This window comes from Oenanthe melanoleuca, chromosome 1A, assembly GCF_029582105.1.
Source record: "Oenanthe melanoleuca isolate GR-GAL-2019-014 chromosome 1A, OMel1.0, whole genome shotgun sequence".
Classification (NCBI taxonomy): Eukaryota; Metazoa; Chordata; class Aves; order Passeriformes; family Muscicapidae; genus Oenanthe; species Oenanthe melanoleuca.
In genome coordinates, this window is record NC_079334.1 from 6572092 (window position 1) to 6585792 (window position 13701).

Here is a 13701-nt window from a genome sequence, read left to right on the forward strand (position 1 = left end):
CCAGCTTACCTGTTCCCAACAATTCTCATTAGCACAATCAGATGTTGGAAACTATCCTTACTACTGACCTGGAGCAAGTCAATGGAAAGGCAGCATAACCTACCTGTCTTCAGATTTATTCAGCACTGTTTTTCCCATAGAAATCAATATATTTTAAAAAAACTAAAATGCAAAAACTATCATGTAAAATACATAAATTCTGACCAAAATCCTTAACTTCTACAGAGATCTACCTTCTCTCTACTACAGCTGTAGAATAGGAATTACATGACTTATCCATTTGGGCAAATCCCTTTTCAAGTCGTTTTTCTTAGAACCTGAAAATAACCACATTTCTGAATTGGCTTAACTATGACAAAATCTTTTTGTTAAATATAGATTTAATATCAATATATGCAAATTTACACTTCAATCATGATGAAGATTAAAATATACAGAACATAAGCTGGTATTCAGTAGCACTTTTCTACAAAACATTTACAGGATCATGCCCCTAATGCCTGATAAAATTTAAACATATTTGTTTATACCAATAAACTGTCAGTCTCAGGCATCATGACTGACTTTCAGTGTTTGTCAAAACTGGAGTTTAGAGCTACACTTCAAAGCCCTAAGCTAAGAAATGAGATACATGTTCTTACTGAATTAAAGCTTATGCTGAGACATTCACAATCCCTGACTAGGAGCTTTAAAAAAAAAAAACAAAAAAACAAAAAAAAAAAAAAACCACAAAAACACTCAACAAACAAACAAACATAAAAACCCAAGCAAAGCCCCACAGCTTCTATAAACTCCAAAATTAAACTTCCATACATTCACAATATATACACAAAAATCACAACAGAAGCAATCCTTTTGTTTGTTTAAAGAACATCAATGTAATGATCTTTGCAACTCAGGGAAGCTATTTTTTCTTTAAAAGGGAGATATGTTAACCAGCATATCCCTAGAGTAATAATGTGTTGGAGGGACACCTACCTGCAATATTCTGCAAAGGTTTGGTATGACTGTCATAAGTATTGGACCTGCCAGAGAGGATGCTGCAGTCTGGAGAGATGTGGGAGAGTGGAATCTGACCTCCTCTAAAGGCAAGAACTCACCCTGACTGGAAAGAGGACTCCCACCACCCTGAAAGGGGCAGGGAACAATCCATCTGTCTGTATTATTATGAATAAGAAAACACTTGCTGGAAAAAACTGACAGACCATTGTTATTTTAGAAATTGCCATCAGATTTCTTAAAATCTAAAAAAAGCCCAGACTGAAATAATTTCTACTTTAATTCTTTTTAATAGCCTAAGAGACCAGTATTGTAAATTAAAGGAGACAATAAAAAGCCAGGACAGGTAACTAATAAAACAACTAACATGTTTTGAGCAACACAGTTTCATAACAGAGGCTGTGTAAAAAGGGAAGGGAACCCTTGGTATACAATGTTATAATTAATATAAAATGGAAAAGCAATGTGTACCTACAGCTCTGCATGATGAACAGTCCTTACTATTAGAATGAATGGAGATCTAGAAAACAATTCCCAAGATCAATTTCTGTGCTTGCCTATTCACTTCTCAAGATCTCTGGTGGATCCTGGACAAGACAGATCCAGACTCCACAGGACCCAGGGAGCACCTTTGCTTCTGGACTCACCTTTAGGATCATCTACAGTCCAACACATGCAGAGGCCCAGAAGTTCCAGCCCAGCATCACCCCTCAGTGGTGCAATGTGCAAATAAAGTGATGCTAGTTGATTCTTGCATGTTCTCATTAATGAAAAGTGTTCCACTTCAACTGTTTTGCTTGAGTTGTGATTTTCAGACATGAAATATGTTCTTTGAACACAAAGTTGTAGGAGCTGGGTGCTCAAAAATAGTGAATAGGAGTTATTAAACTACTTAAAACTTCTTCCTTGTAGCATATGCATCTTTATAGCTCATGAGTAGGTAAGTTTGCACCTCCAGGGAAAGCAGGAGGAAAGGCAAGATGCTTGGACACAGCAGTTAAATATTCAGGATCATTCTGTCTCAAGTGCAAAGCAAATGCACACTTTATGTAATTTATAGCTTCTCCATCAGAAAGGAAAAGGGAGGTTGAAGAAAAGATCTGACCATCCAAAGACATCCTTTTCTTTTATAAAGACTGAAAAGGCCTCTCCTCAGCTATTTGGACATAAAAACACCTTGTCTCACCACAGCAAAATTTCAATGCCTGTTTTTAAGTCTAGACAGCATAGCCAGTATCTCCAGACTCCTGTAAGATTGCAGACAGGACTCACAACAGTCTGCACTAGCAAAAGAAACTTCTCCAAAGCTTTCTAGACAGAGTTAGTAAAAAAAGGGGCAAAACCCCAACCAAACAAACCAAACCAACCCACAGGTAAGTACCAAAAGAGCATCCATGGATTGTCACATCCTCACCTGAACCAGTCAGTGTTTGAAAGGTAAACAGCCATGGAGACAGATACAGCAGGAAAGAAATTTTTAAAATCTGTATAAAGGTTGAAGCTAATAAAAAAATAAGACACTTTTGTTCAGTGCCTTTTTTGCTGAAAGAACACGAGACAAAACCAGGTTTCTGACAAAAAGTTTCCAACAAGGTTCCAGTACATGGTTGAGCATTACTAAAAAGGCTACTGAGCTTCCATTTGCAAGGTTTGCACTTAATGGGTGGTTCCTTCCTCCCTCACATAAAAATAAATAAATAAAAGGGAATTAAGGACAAACCTGATTTTATGGGTAATGAATGTGAGCAAAAACACTGAACGAGATGTAAAAATCAGGATTAGGGGTTTGGGCAGAGTGAGAACTAAGCAGAAGAACCACATCTGCATGTCCCATGCTGCCAATATGCCAAGATTCTGTCTGGAGTCAAACTGTGTCCAGAACCATTTAAGAAGAGAGTCTGCAATGCAGTCTTTCAGGGACAAAAAAGGAAAAGAAGAATTCCAAGTATCTGGGCTGCCAGTCTTTTCTCTAGTGCTGAGGAGGGACTGAAGCCAGCCACAGCATGAGTTGGTGTGCACTGCATTGCAGGAAACACTTCCAGAGGGTGTCAGTAAAGTCTGCTGGCATGATGGAGAGAAGAGCAAGAGAACCAAGCATGTGACTTCTTGGTTCAGAGATGACAATGACAGTCTGCACCTCTCCAGAGTGTGTGAACCTCAAAGAAGAAAAAAGTTGTGAAGAACAGCACAGTCCTGCAGGGCATCTGTGGGAGTGACTGAACAAAATGATGATTAGAAAAACTCAAGGCTGGGAAAAGGCCTCCCAGAGAAAACACAAAATAATTGTTTCCAACAAGACAGCTCATCCATTTTGATGCTGTGAGCCAGCTGGCTGGCAACACCAGCTATTAAAAATAAAACAGAATTTGCCATCAGTTGGTCTTCTGGACCCTCAGCCCACTCAACTGTCACACCTCTCTTCCACTCACACAGGAAAACTAAACTGTTACACTTCTGCCCCTTCCTGGCATGCTCATTCTTCAACCCAGTTTTAAACCATGGTAGCAAAGGCAGTGGGACATATAGAATAGCCCTAGGGTTGTCAGAGAGGCATTGTGGTCTGGGTTCAAAACAGAATATTCTAATCTGACATAGGCAGAGGATGGGCTCCTCTGAACTTCTACTGGGTACTTCTGCCATTGTGGGACCAGAACCATCTTCACTGTCTTTCAGTGAAGTGCCAAGAAGATTAACAATCAGCTGTGCCACCATAACCCCTGTGTCCAAGCAAACGCTGCTTGAACTTCCTCAGGATGTTCAGAGCAAGGGGCACTGAGGTTTAGAACTGAATTTGAAAGTTCCAAATAAGCAGCAACACTAATGCAGTACCCACAAGTCATGAAGGATGCAGCTCTGCTCAAAAAGGTTCCTTTTTAGCTGATCATCTTAATGTCCCCTGCAATGCATTCCTGTAGGTGGGCTGATGTGTGAATACAGAATCTTGAGAGAGTAAGGAGATTTTCCATAAATTATTTCCAACTTAAACAGCTAATTACCCACTGGAATGACAGTCTCTGCTGCCAATCTCACCTCCATCCTGAAACTTGCTCAGCCTTTCGAAGTACGACGAAATGGGAACTTGAACAATATCCAGAATCGCCAGCAGCGTCCGGGTCAGTCTGAGAAGCTCACTAAAACTGTAAAAGCCAAAGTATATGAGGTTTCGAGCCAGATGGACCACCTAAGAGAACAAGAAATTAAAAATTAAGGAAGCACTGACAGCCTTTGTGGTTTTTGGTTGCATTTCACACAGCAGCTTCCACAGAGATTCAGATCTTGAGTGCATTCAGACTAGCACAAGTCTTCCCACTGACTTTTGTATTGAGACCAGTGACATCAAACATTTGTTTGTCAGGATTACACAAAGCAATTGGTCAGTCAGGTTACAGCAGACAGCCAAACCAAGTGAGATTTAGGAAGGCTTGAGAGAATAAAATTGCATCTGTGAAAATATATAAGGAGAAAGACTCTGGGAAATTATTTAAAGAGGCAGCAGATTTGGGGAAGATGGAAGTGAGCAGAAGAGTAAGATGACTGTGATAAGTTTGCACAGAGGTGATTTCAGGTGACCAGAGGCAAAAGCAACAAAGAGAAGTAGGCTGGAGGAATAACTATAAAAGCTGTAAGGATTTCCCCTTTATTCTTTGCTATTTGAACCTAGAAAACCTAGGCCTATCTAAAGTTTCTGTCAGGAATTTCAAACAATGTTTAAACCATAGGATTAGGTTATTCAGAGTGTTTCACTGAGTGCAATACTCTACACAGAAAACAGCACTTATACTGAAGAATCCTTACAAGCCATTTCACTAATGTAGAAAGAGCAGGAATATTCACCATTCATCCCCCAGAAATCCCTCTCCCTCCACTGAAATGCAGCCACCTCAGGAGAATGAAGGAAAGGTTGGAAAAATAGAGCAGACAAGAATATTATTTTCTGCAGCACCAGTCATCAAGAATGGAATTAAGATCAGGAGTTTCTTTAGGCTATTTTACACCAACATTTAGTCTGCAAATGGTCTTATTTTGAAATAAACCACGTTAACTTATCTGAACTGGGGAATACTTTAGTATGCAGATAGCTAAGAAGTACCTCAAACGTAAGTTTATTTTTCTCTTTGTCTCCAAATGGAAAGGGTTGATTCACAACTTCTTTCAAGTACTCTTCTACAAATTCCATTGTTAGTGCAAACTTTGTCTTCATTTCATTCCTTGAAGAGTCAGTGAAGGAATCATACCTACAATACAAGGCACAGAAGTTAAACACCTCTAATGTCAGGATCAGCTGTTGCTAAAGAAAAAACAAACTGATCATGATCCTCTGAAATTACTCAGTTCAGCTCTCTGGAGATATGGAAAGTGGATACACAAACCTTCCCTCCAGCAGTACCAGGAAGGCTTGAAATGAATGGGAAGAACACAGACAGGACAATATCACTCTTGGGGCAGACAGAACTCTTACGTCTTGCTGTGGCAATTCAACAAGGTCATTAACAGAAACAACACTGCCTGCTGCACTTCTTCTGTCTCTCCAGCCAGATACTCCCTGGCTGGGAGCATCCCAGTTCTGCTGCTCCATCAAATCAGTGGAGCCAGAGAGGGTTGACACTGAAATCAGTGGTCCTTTCTCTAAAATTAAATTTAACACATCCTTAAGTACTTTATAAGTGAAGGCCAAAGCCTTTGTGAGCTGTTTCTGGACAGCAGCTGTGTCTTAATTCTGGGTTCCCAGCTGTGGCTTTCTGTTGAACTTGAGGTATAAAACTGATTTCCAGCCTAGCAAACCTTCATGTGAGACACAATTGAAGTACAGCTGGTCCGAGGGAAAGGCCATTACATCTTCCCCAGCTTGTTCAATAAAAGAACATAGTGAAAAATAAAATTGGAAGCTGCCCATGGAAGTGTCCAAGAGTAACAATAATTAGTAGTTCAGTGCTCTGCAACAAAATGCCTTTTCACACATGTTTTGTGAACACTGGACATCTACAACCACTTTGTTCTGAGACTAATCCTACAAAGGAGCTTTTGTACTTTAGTTAGAGCCACTTTCAACTCACTCATGAATGGTGATCTTGGTGGGAATTTCAGTCCACAGTCTGGCATACTTGACAGGCACCACGGACTCCTGGGGATCCCTGTCCACGTGCATGTGCAGCATCAGGCGGCAGAAGGAAGCCCGCAGGTCATAGGGGAGGCTTTCATCAGACATGCACCTGAGGATCAAGTCTACTGACAGCTGGGCAGAAATCTGGTTGATGGCGAGGTACTGGCGGTCCAGGCACATCCTTGCAAAGAGGTTCAGCTGGTACCTTAAATAAAAAAAAGGTAATAACATGGTATTCAAGGAAATCGGTTGGAAATGAAAGAACACACCTCAGAATCAGTTACAAGCCTATTGTGAGCATTTCTGATATAAATCCTAAAAAATAACAAGAGTGACTTCATTAAGCAAAGGAGCAACTTGACATTAAAAACTATTTGTTCAATTGTTGTTTCAATTTCATAAAACATTATTATATTATTCCATGATCCCATTTCTTCTCTAATCCTCAAGACACTTAGGACACTCTGTCCTCAGAGTGTGCCTTGCTTCCAGGGCAGCACAACCTAAAATTAAAGCCCAATAAATAGAAAGTTAGAGGCAAAATAAAAAAGACACAAAAAGAGTTGTGATGAGCAAAGGAAACTCAAAATTTGCCTGGAATAGGCAGCAGAGCCTGTGATGAGTCCCACAAGAAAAACTTGAACTTTTAATCTCAGTTTCTGGCATGACTTGGTTTTCTTTTTTGATATTGGCAAATGAACCTGATAAGAACAGCACTAAGGGTCTTCCAGAGTTGGTATTTTCTTCCCTTTGAATGAGAGTTTTACCTGTAGTAGGTAAGAACTTCCAAATCAGCTTTTGTGCCCTCCTTTGCCTCCTGAGCCAGATGCCTGATGGCTTTGCCATGAGGCTCCTTGTTGCTGTCAATCCAGTAAAGCCACACTTCCTCTTCATCAATGTCATCTGAGATGACTGGGCATTCCAAGGGATTGTCCATTTGGGTTGAAACCAGCCTGCAAACACAAACCATTCACAATGGAGCCACAAAGAAAGTGCTGGAAATTTAAGAGAGCAGACAACAAAAAGGTGGCATGTTCTGATTACAGATACTCACTTTGTCTGGATGAGAATGTCAGCATTCCCTGGGCTCAGCATAAACTTGCAGATGAGTTCCTGAGTTACTGGAATTGCTGTGGTGTTAGAGACACACAGGTCTGATAGATAATCCAAGAATCTGCAGTAAAAAAAACAAAAAAAAAAAAAAGATGCAGCAGAACATGAGACTTAAACTACTGCTGGGGAACTGCAGTAGAAATCTCACATACACACAGATCATATATTTCACTTTCTTAGAAATCCAGGTACAAACTCTGACCATCTGCTATCAGCCATCCAAGGATCCAACAGTTTGAACCTCTAGCACAGACCACAGCCCCCACTAAATTCTGGGAACTGAAGTGGGTGAGTACAGACAGCATTTTTAGGGTAGACTTAGGAAAAATATCCATAACAGAAATGAAGCTTTGTGGCAACCAGTAATTAACAGTGCACAGCAATCCAAAGATACAATTAAGCAAACAGCACATAATTACATGGACTTCTGGGGAAGTCACCTGGTTGGAGCCAAAACTCAGGAAGGTTTTTAATTTTGTAGCTCATGTGTTTTAGAGCAGAATGCCACAATTCTCAGTCTCCATGAAAATCAGTATCAAGATCAACTCTTTACTGTTCAGATTACACCATTCTGGCAAGGGGCAATTTTGAAACATTTCTTGCTCCTGAGCTCCTCAAAGAAGTGGACACACAGTAGTTGCACAATGTTATGGCACAAATTCCATCACATCCTCCACCACAAGAAAACACAAGGTGCAACTTCCAGTAAGCACAGACCCTTCAGAGACAGAGCTGATCTTGTGATTTCCTCTTCATATTGACCAAGCCCAACCCAGCTGAGCATGAGAGAGGCATGAAATTACAGAGTGAGGCAAAAGAGGCATAAAGAAAATAACTGAGGCAGTGAAGCACCAAAGCCTTGAGCAATATTCTTAATGGCTACCTGGAAAATGGTATTCACAATTACAGACAATATTTGGTCTTCAGTATGTTCATTTCTTATACTTGTATTACTTGGTTAATTTTACAACTGAAAATCCAACAATAAAGAGATTTTTCCATCTAAAAATAAAGAAATCAATTTCTTTTATATTCTGACCTGAAGCTTATTAAAAAAAAACAAAACAGCTGAGTGTAATTCAAGGCCAGAGACTTTAATTTGGAACAAAATCTGGTCTAGGACACAGGTTTATGGGATCTTCACTGTCTTAGGCTCTTTTCAGGTCTGACCTGGAATCAGAACCTGCAGAAAAACTGATATTAATAAAGGCTTAAAAAAATTGACATGCGAGTATAATTTACAACAGGATTATTAGCAGGAGAACCAACACAAGTGGCAGTTTCACAGAGCTGGAAGAAATTAAACTTTCTCTTAATTTCTCTTTGCCCCAGTCAGAACTAAGACCAAATTTTCAAAGTTGTCCTGTCAAGTATAAGCCTTCTTTTCAGTAAGCTCTAGTTTTTAAAACATGGATATGGTTAAATTCCAAGAATTACAGGTAGTTTTAATATTTTCTGTACAAGTGGAGTTTTTGTCTGCAAGGTCAAAACAGGGAGAAAGAGACATCAAAGCAATGAATAGCATGCAATTCACAGCTACTGCAAAAAATGCTATGAGGACCACTTCAAACCTGGGCTCTCGATTTCTCCTGAGTAAATTCACGAATGTCTCTATTTCTTTAGCTGTGATGTGTTTCTCTAGCAGTTTTCTGTTGTTGTGCAACAAAGCTGTGATGGTGTCTTCTGCCAGAATATCATAACCAATCTGAGACTGCATGACACAGAAGTTCTTAGCAATATATTCCTGAAAAAAGGAAAAATTCCCATGATGAGCTGCTGAGCAGTAATGTTTTCTCTTTTAGAACCAGAGGCATCCAGCACAGTTAGCAATCAAAATAACACTCAAAACTTTCCTCTCTGAACTAGCCTGAACAAAAGAACTTCTGAATACCTCAAATATGTACCCTGAGAAACAGATTCCATATTAGGGATGACTAACTCCTCTTATTCTTTCATAAACCAAAGGGATGAATCCATGAAAATATTCACAAAATTCAAGAAATGGCAACCTCTTTTTTTTAAAAAAAAAAAAAAAAAAAAAAAAAAAAAAGAAAGAAAAACTCAAAGATTTTTATAGTATTTAAGAAGCTTTTTTCCTGAGTCTTCCCTCCTCCTTTTCTCTCCCTTCAGGACAGAAATATTTCTGTAAAACACTGGAAAGAAAACAAAGAAGCCACACAGCAGTTCAGGCTTTTATCTGCAGTCCCTTTAGCCCATGTTCTGAAATACCTCTTGCTCACAGGGAGTATCCAGCAGTGAGAAATCAGGCTACCTGATATGACAACCTCTGCTCTGACTCACTGCCATCCCTCTACAAATATTTAAGCAAGAGAAACAGACAGCTTTGCCGATTTCCCACTTCACAATCCAGGCTCCAAGAACATACTTTTAATAACAGAAAGCTCATGAATGAAGCAGTGAACCTCAGTCTCAGTCTGAGCCTGCAAAAGCACAAAGTGAACTTGTGATATTCATTGTTGAACTTTCAATTCACACACACAAAAAAAGGCCTTTCCCCATTACCACAGAATCCCACTTCTAAGTGCAGAGAGCCATGTCAAACCCAGGACATATAATTATAGAAATCAGGAGGAAAATTATCCTCAATACCACTGACCTGGTTCTTCCTGTAGTCCTGTTGGGAGTGTCTTAGAACTCTGTAGCATAACCTTAACATGTATTTGTAGGGAGCATATCTCTGGTCACCCAGGTCTTCAAGTCTCAGCATTGATCCTTCACCTTTGTCCTTAAAAGGAGCTTTGAGGATGCCAAATATCTGTTCAAAATCAAGATCACCGAAAGTGAAAACCAGACTCAGATTGCTGCTGAACTTAGAGCAGCCAATGGAAGTATCCTCTTCAAACAGCACAACAGCCTTGACTAAACAGAAGTGGGGACACAATCTGAGACAGTTTTATGCATTTGGGGTTTGTAGTAAATATGCCAAGAAAGACATGACTGGCACCAACACCAGTCCTTTATTAGGAACTTTTCATGCCTTCTCTCAGGCAACTCTGACTCCTTTACTCACAGGCAGCTCCACACAGCACTGACTCCTTCTCTCTCCTACTTGACTGGCTAAACCCAAGCCTGTCCCTCACACAACATCACCTTACCTTAGCTGTCCCTTACCTCCTCACAGAGCCCATCCCAAACTACAACACACTCTGGGTCTCAAGCTGCAACTAGCCAGCTAGCCCACACTTCTAGAACACCCAAACTCATTGGCAGGCAAGGCTGTTTCCACTCCTCAGAAATCAGCACAGCTGCAATTCTTTGAGAAAGATTGCCTTCTGCACTATTCTTACAAACTATTCTTCCCACAGGAGTTAGCTTTGCATTTCCCACCAACTTGATTGACATTGCTTTCTCTTTACTATCCCCAGCTTTTAACTGTTTTAGTTACATGTCTTAACTTTGGATAATTTAATGATGAAAAAGGAGGACAACTCTGGCTGCTGTCCAGTTTCATCGTTTTCTTTTTGTAAATTTCTTTCAGTTGACATCTCAAAGCATGTTAGTTTTATTTACTTGCAAGAAAATAAATAAATAAAATAAAATTAAATTAAATTAAATAAAATAAAATAAAATAAAATAATTATTTTTAAAAATAAAACTTGTGCAAACAAAGTCAGAGTTCCATAGGGGCACTATGTGGCAAACAGTTGCAGGATTGGGACTGTTTGTCTCAAATTTTGTGAACAATTTGATCTTAAACACAATCTTATCAGAATCACATGAAATTAAGAGCCCTCTACAGCCCCTTGTGCTTGACTCTGATTTAGGGACCAAGAGATGAGCTTTGACCATGTAGTGTCATTTCTACCCAATCCAACCAAACTTGGCATAAACCAAGTTACCCAAAAATAACTTTTTCTCACATCACTCTCTCCTGCAAACTGTTTGCAAATACAATTAAGTTATAATTATATTAAGTTACTAGCACAGTAGGACATACCTGAGCCAATATATTTTGCTCCCTCATTAATTTCTGTCGTTCCCTGTTTGGCTTGGTAACAATCACATCCAAAACTTCTTGCCCATTATTGGGCACATCAGCAACAAAGAAAATGAGATCTTCCAGCAGCTTGGTTACAAACCTAGAATGGACAAATCATTACTATAAACAGTCACTCAACACTTTCTAGGATTCATTGAGAACAAAAACCACATTTATGCCAAGCTTTACCTGGCACAATGGAACTTCCACCACCACCAAGTTAAGTTTGACATGCACTTAAGGATTCCAAGCCTTCAGCAGAAGCTTAAATCAATCACAGGGCTGTTTACCAAGGCATTAAACAACAACCAGAGGGAAAACAAGAGAAAGATACAGGCTGCTGGACTGATACACAGTATTCAGAGACCCAAAATCTATACCAGCTGGCCTCAAGGCCCAGGAGCAGTAAAAAAACTTCCACAGCCTAGCAAGGATTTTTATGCTTTATTATGGGTCCATGAAACAAGATGATAGACTCACTAGAGGAATAAAAACATAAAAACATAGGTAATTTCCCTACTGACCCATGAAACTGTTTCATATATATGCTTTTTAATATATATATTCATATATAACTGTTCTCCTATGTATATTGACCCAAGAAACTATTTGTTTCGCTCTTTTCTAAACAAAAGATTTGTCAGAAGCAGGTGCTAAAAACAGAGGCAGTAGTAATTCCTTCTCTCCCACCTTCAGAAAAATGCAAAAAGAATATAAATGGGGAAGAAAAAGAAAACAAAGTCACTGTTGCCTCCTTGTTACTAACACCTTGGCAGACATGCAGTGAGAAACACAGATGTCCACAGATTTCAAAGAATATCCCTTAACAGCACCAGCAAGCTTTCACATTAAAAACTCAGCATCATCTCAATTTGGTCAATGTCTAGTCTATAATTAACAAATCTGCCACTATAAAGAGGCAGGAAGATCCCCAAGAGATTTTCAGTCATCTGTGAGTGCCAGACACAAGGTTCCCATTACCCACAAGTGAGCTGGACTGCTCACCTAAACCCTCTGAGTGAGCTTTAGCTCTAAAAGCCTCAGTCCCTGGTAAAAAACAGCAAAGTGAGTGTTACCCCCACAAAATAAAGTAGAAAAAGCAGCTGTAGATGGGGCAATGAAGAATAAAGTGTTAGGACTCCTACTTCTCTATGCCAGAAGGTAATAAGACAGGAAAAAGATTTGGGGGGTTTTCCAAAGGAAATCACAAGAACAAACAAATAAGGGCACTGCTGTGAAACAGCTCTGAAATGTTTTACATGTTTGCTGGACCAATCTGTCAACATCAAGACCTGACAATACAGACAGTGACACAAGGTTCATACAGGGACATCCCACCTGGACACTGTCATATCCCTCTCTGGGTCAACTCAATCATGAAATGGCCCCACAGCTTTTCAAGGCTGAGTCACAACACCCAGATCACTAAAAATCTGCCTGTTAGGATATTAAACCATCTGGTCTAATTGCTATAGGAAACCAACTGCAAAAATTCAGATTCATCACCAAAAAGTAACATTTCCAGGAAAAAAAGATCTGTATATGATGTATCACAGCTATGAATTCACACTGCCAGAGATGCAGTCTTATATTCAGTTAAACTACAGGCAGCTGAAGACAAATAGTGAACTACATCACTAGCAGTGGAATATATCTGGCTATAATGTACAACAAATGTACAACAAAATCCCTTGATTCAGGGGCAGGTGTGAGGAGCAGACATCCTAATAGGGCCACAGACAAAATGGGGATGAATGCAAGGTAAACACCAAAATGATGTAAAATAGAACAGAATAGGGGAAAACTGAAATGAGAAAACAAAGGGATTATTGGAGCAGCTTCTCAGCCACACTGAGACCTCCTTCCAAGGGTTTTGCAGATTTGCAGTGTGGTGAACTTCACACAAGCCAAGAGCCCTGCAGTGCTGTGCATGAGAATCTGATGAGCGAACCCTCACATTACAGCTCGGAAGCGGATTATTAAAGGAAATCTGGACAAAGACATTTGCCAATTACCCATGTATTTATGGGCCATTATTACCACATGTATTTATGTGGCCAGCGAGCTGGGAAGTGCTGTTTACCCCACTTTTACACAGGAGATACATGGATCAGCCTGAGGTACAGCAAGGATGCTCCAACAGAGGCAGAATCTGACCCCAGGCTGGCACTCTCAGTGTCCTCTCCCAATTGCCTCTGTCCACGTGGATATCACCTATCCATGACTGTGTTACCATGAGTAACCAAACACCATTTAGCAGGGGAAAATATAAAACTCACTAACCTCCTTTCATTCTGGGTTATTGTTCCATTCTCCAGCTTTTTAACAGTTGATGCCAAAACCTTGTTGGCGTCGTTGGCGAAGTCCAAGTCTCTGACCTCAGACAGAGGAACAGATACAATGGCAAAAGCCTCCTTGTCCTCTTTGGTTTGGCATGTCCCAATCTGCAACAGTTTTTGGTTTAAAGCTGGTGAGCAGTCCTCTGACC

The 13701-nt window shown here is 39.9% G+C and overlaps 1 protein-coding gene across 2 annotated transcripts in view; it reads right to left on the bottom strand.

Moving 5' to 3' along the window:
- The window catches only part of ITPR2 (inositol 1,4,5-trisphosphate receptor type 2), a 236073-nt gene that overhangs the window by 154605 nt on the left and 67767 nt on the right, over window positions 1-13701 (bottom strand). For both annotated transcript variants that reach the window (XM_056514148.1, XM_056514156.1), the window contains 9 exons: window positions 13497-13657; window positions 11172-11313; window positions 9831-9989; window positions 8785-8957; window positions 7155-7274; window positions 6868-7053; window positions 6054-6305; window positions 5090-5234; window positions 4030-4180 (listed from right to left, as the gene is read on the bottom strand). In XM_056514148.1, coding sequence (XP_056370123.1) covers window positions 4030-4180; window positions 5090-5234; window positions 6054-6305; window positions 6868-7053; window positions 7155-7274; window positions 8785-8957; window positions 9831-9989; window positions 11172-11313; window positions 13497-13657 — 1489 coding nt within the window. The remainder of the gene's footprint in view (window positions 1-4029; window positions 4181-5089; window positions 5235-6053; window positions 6306-6867; window positions 7054-7154; window positions 7275-8784; window positions 8958-9830; window positions 9990-11171; window positions 11314-13496; window positions 13658-13701) is intronic.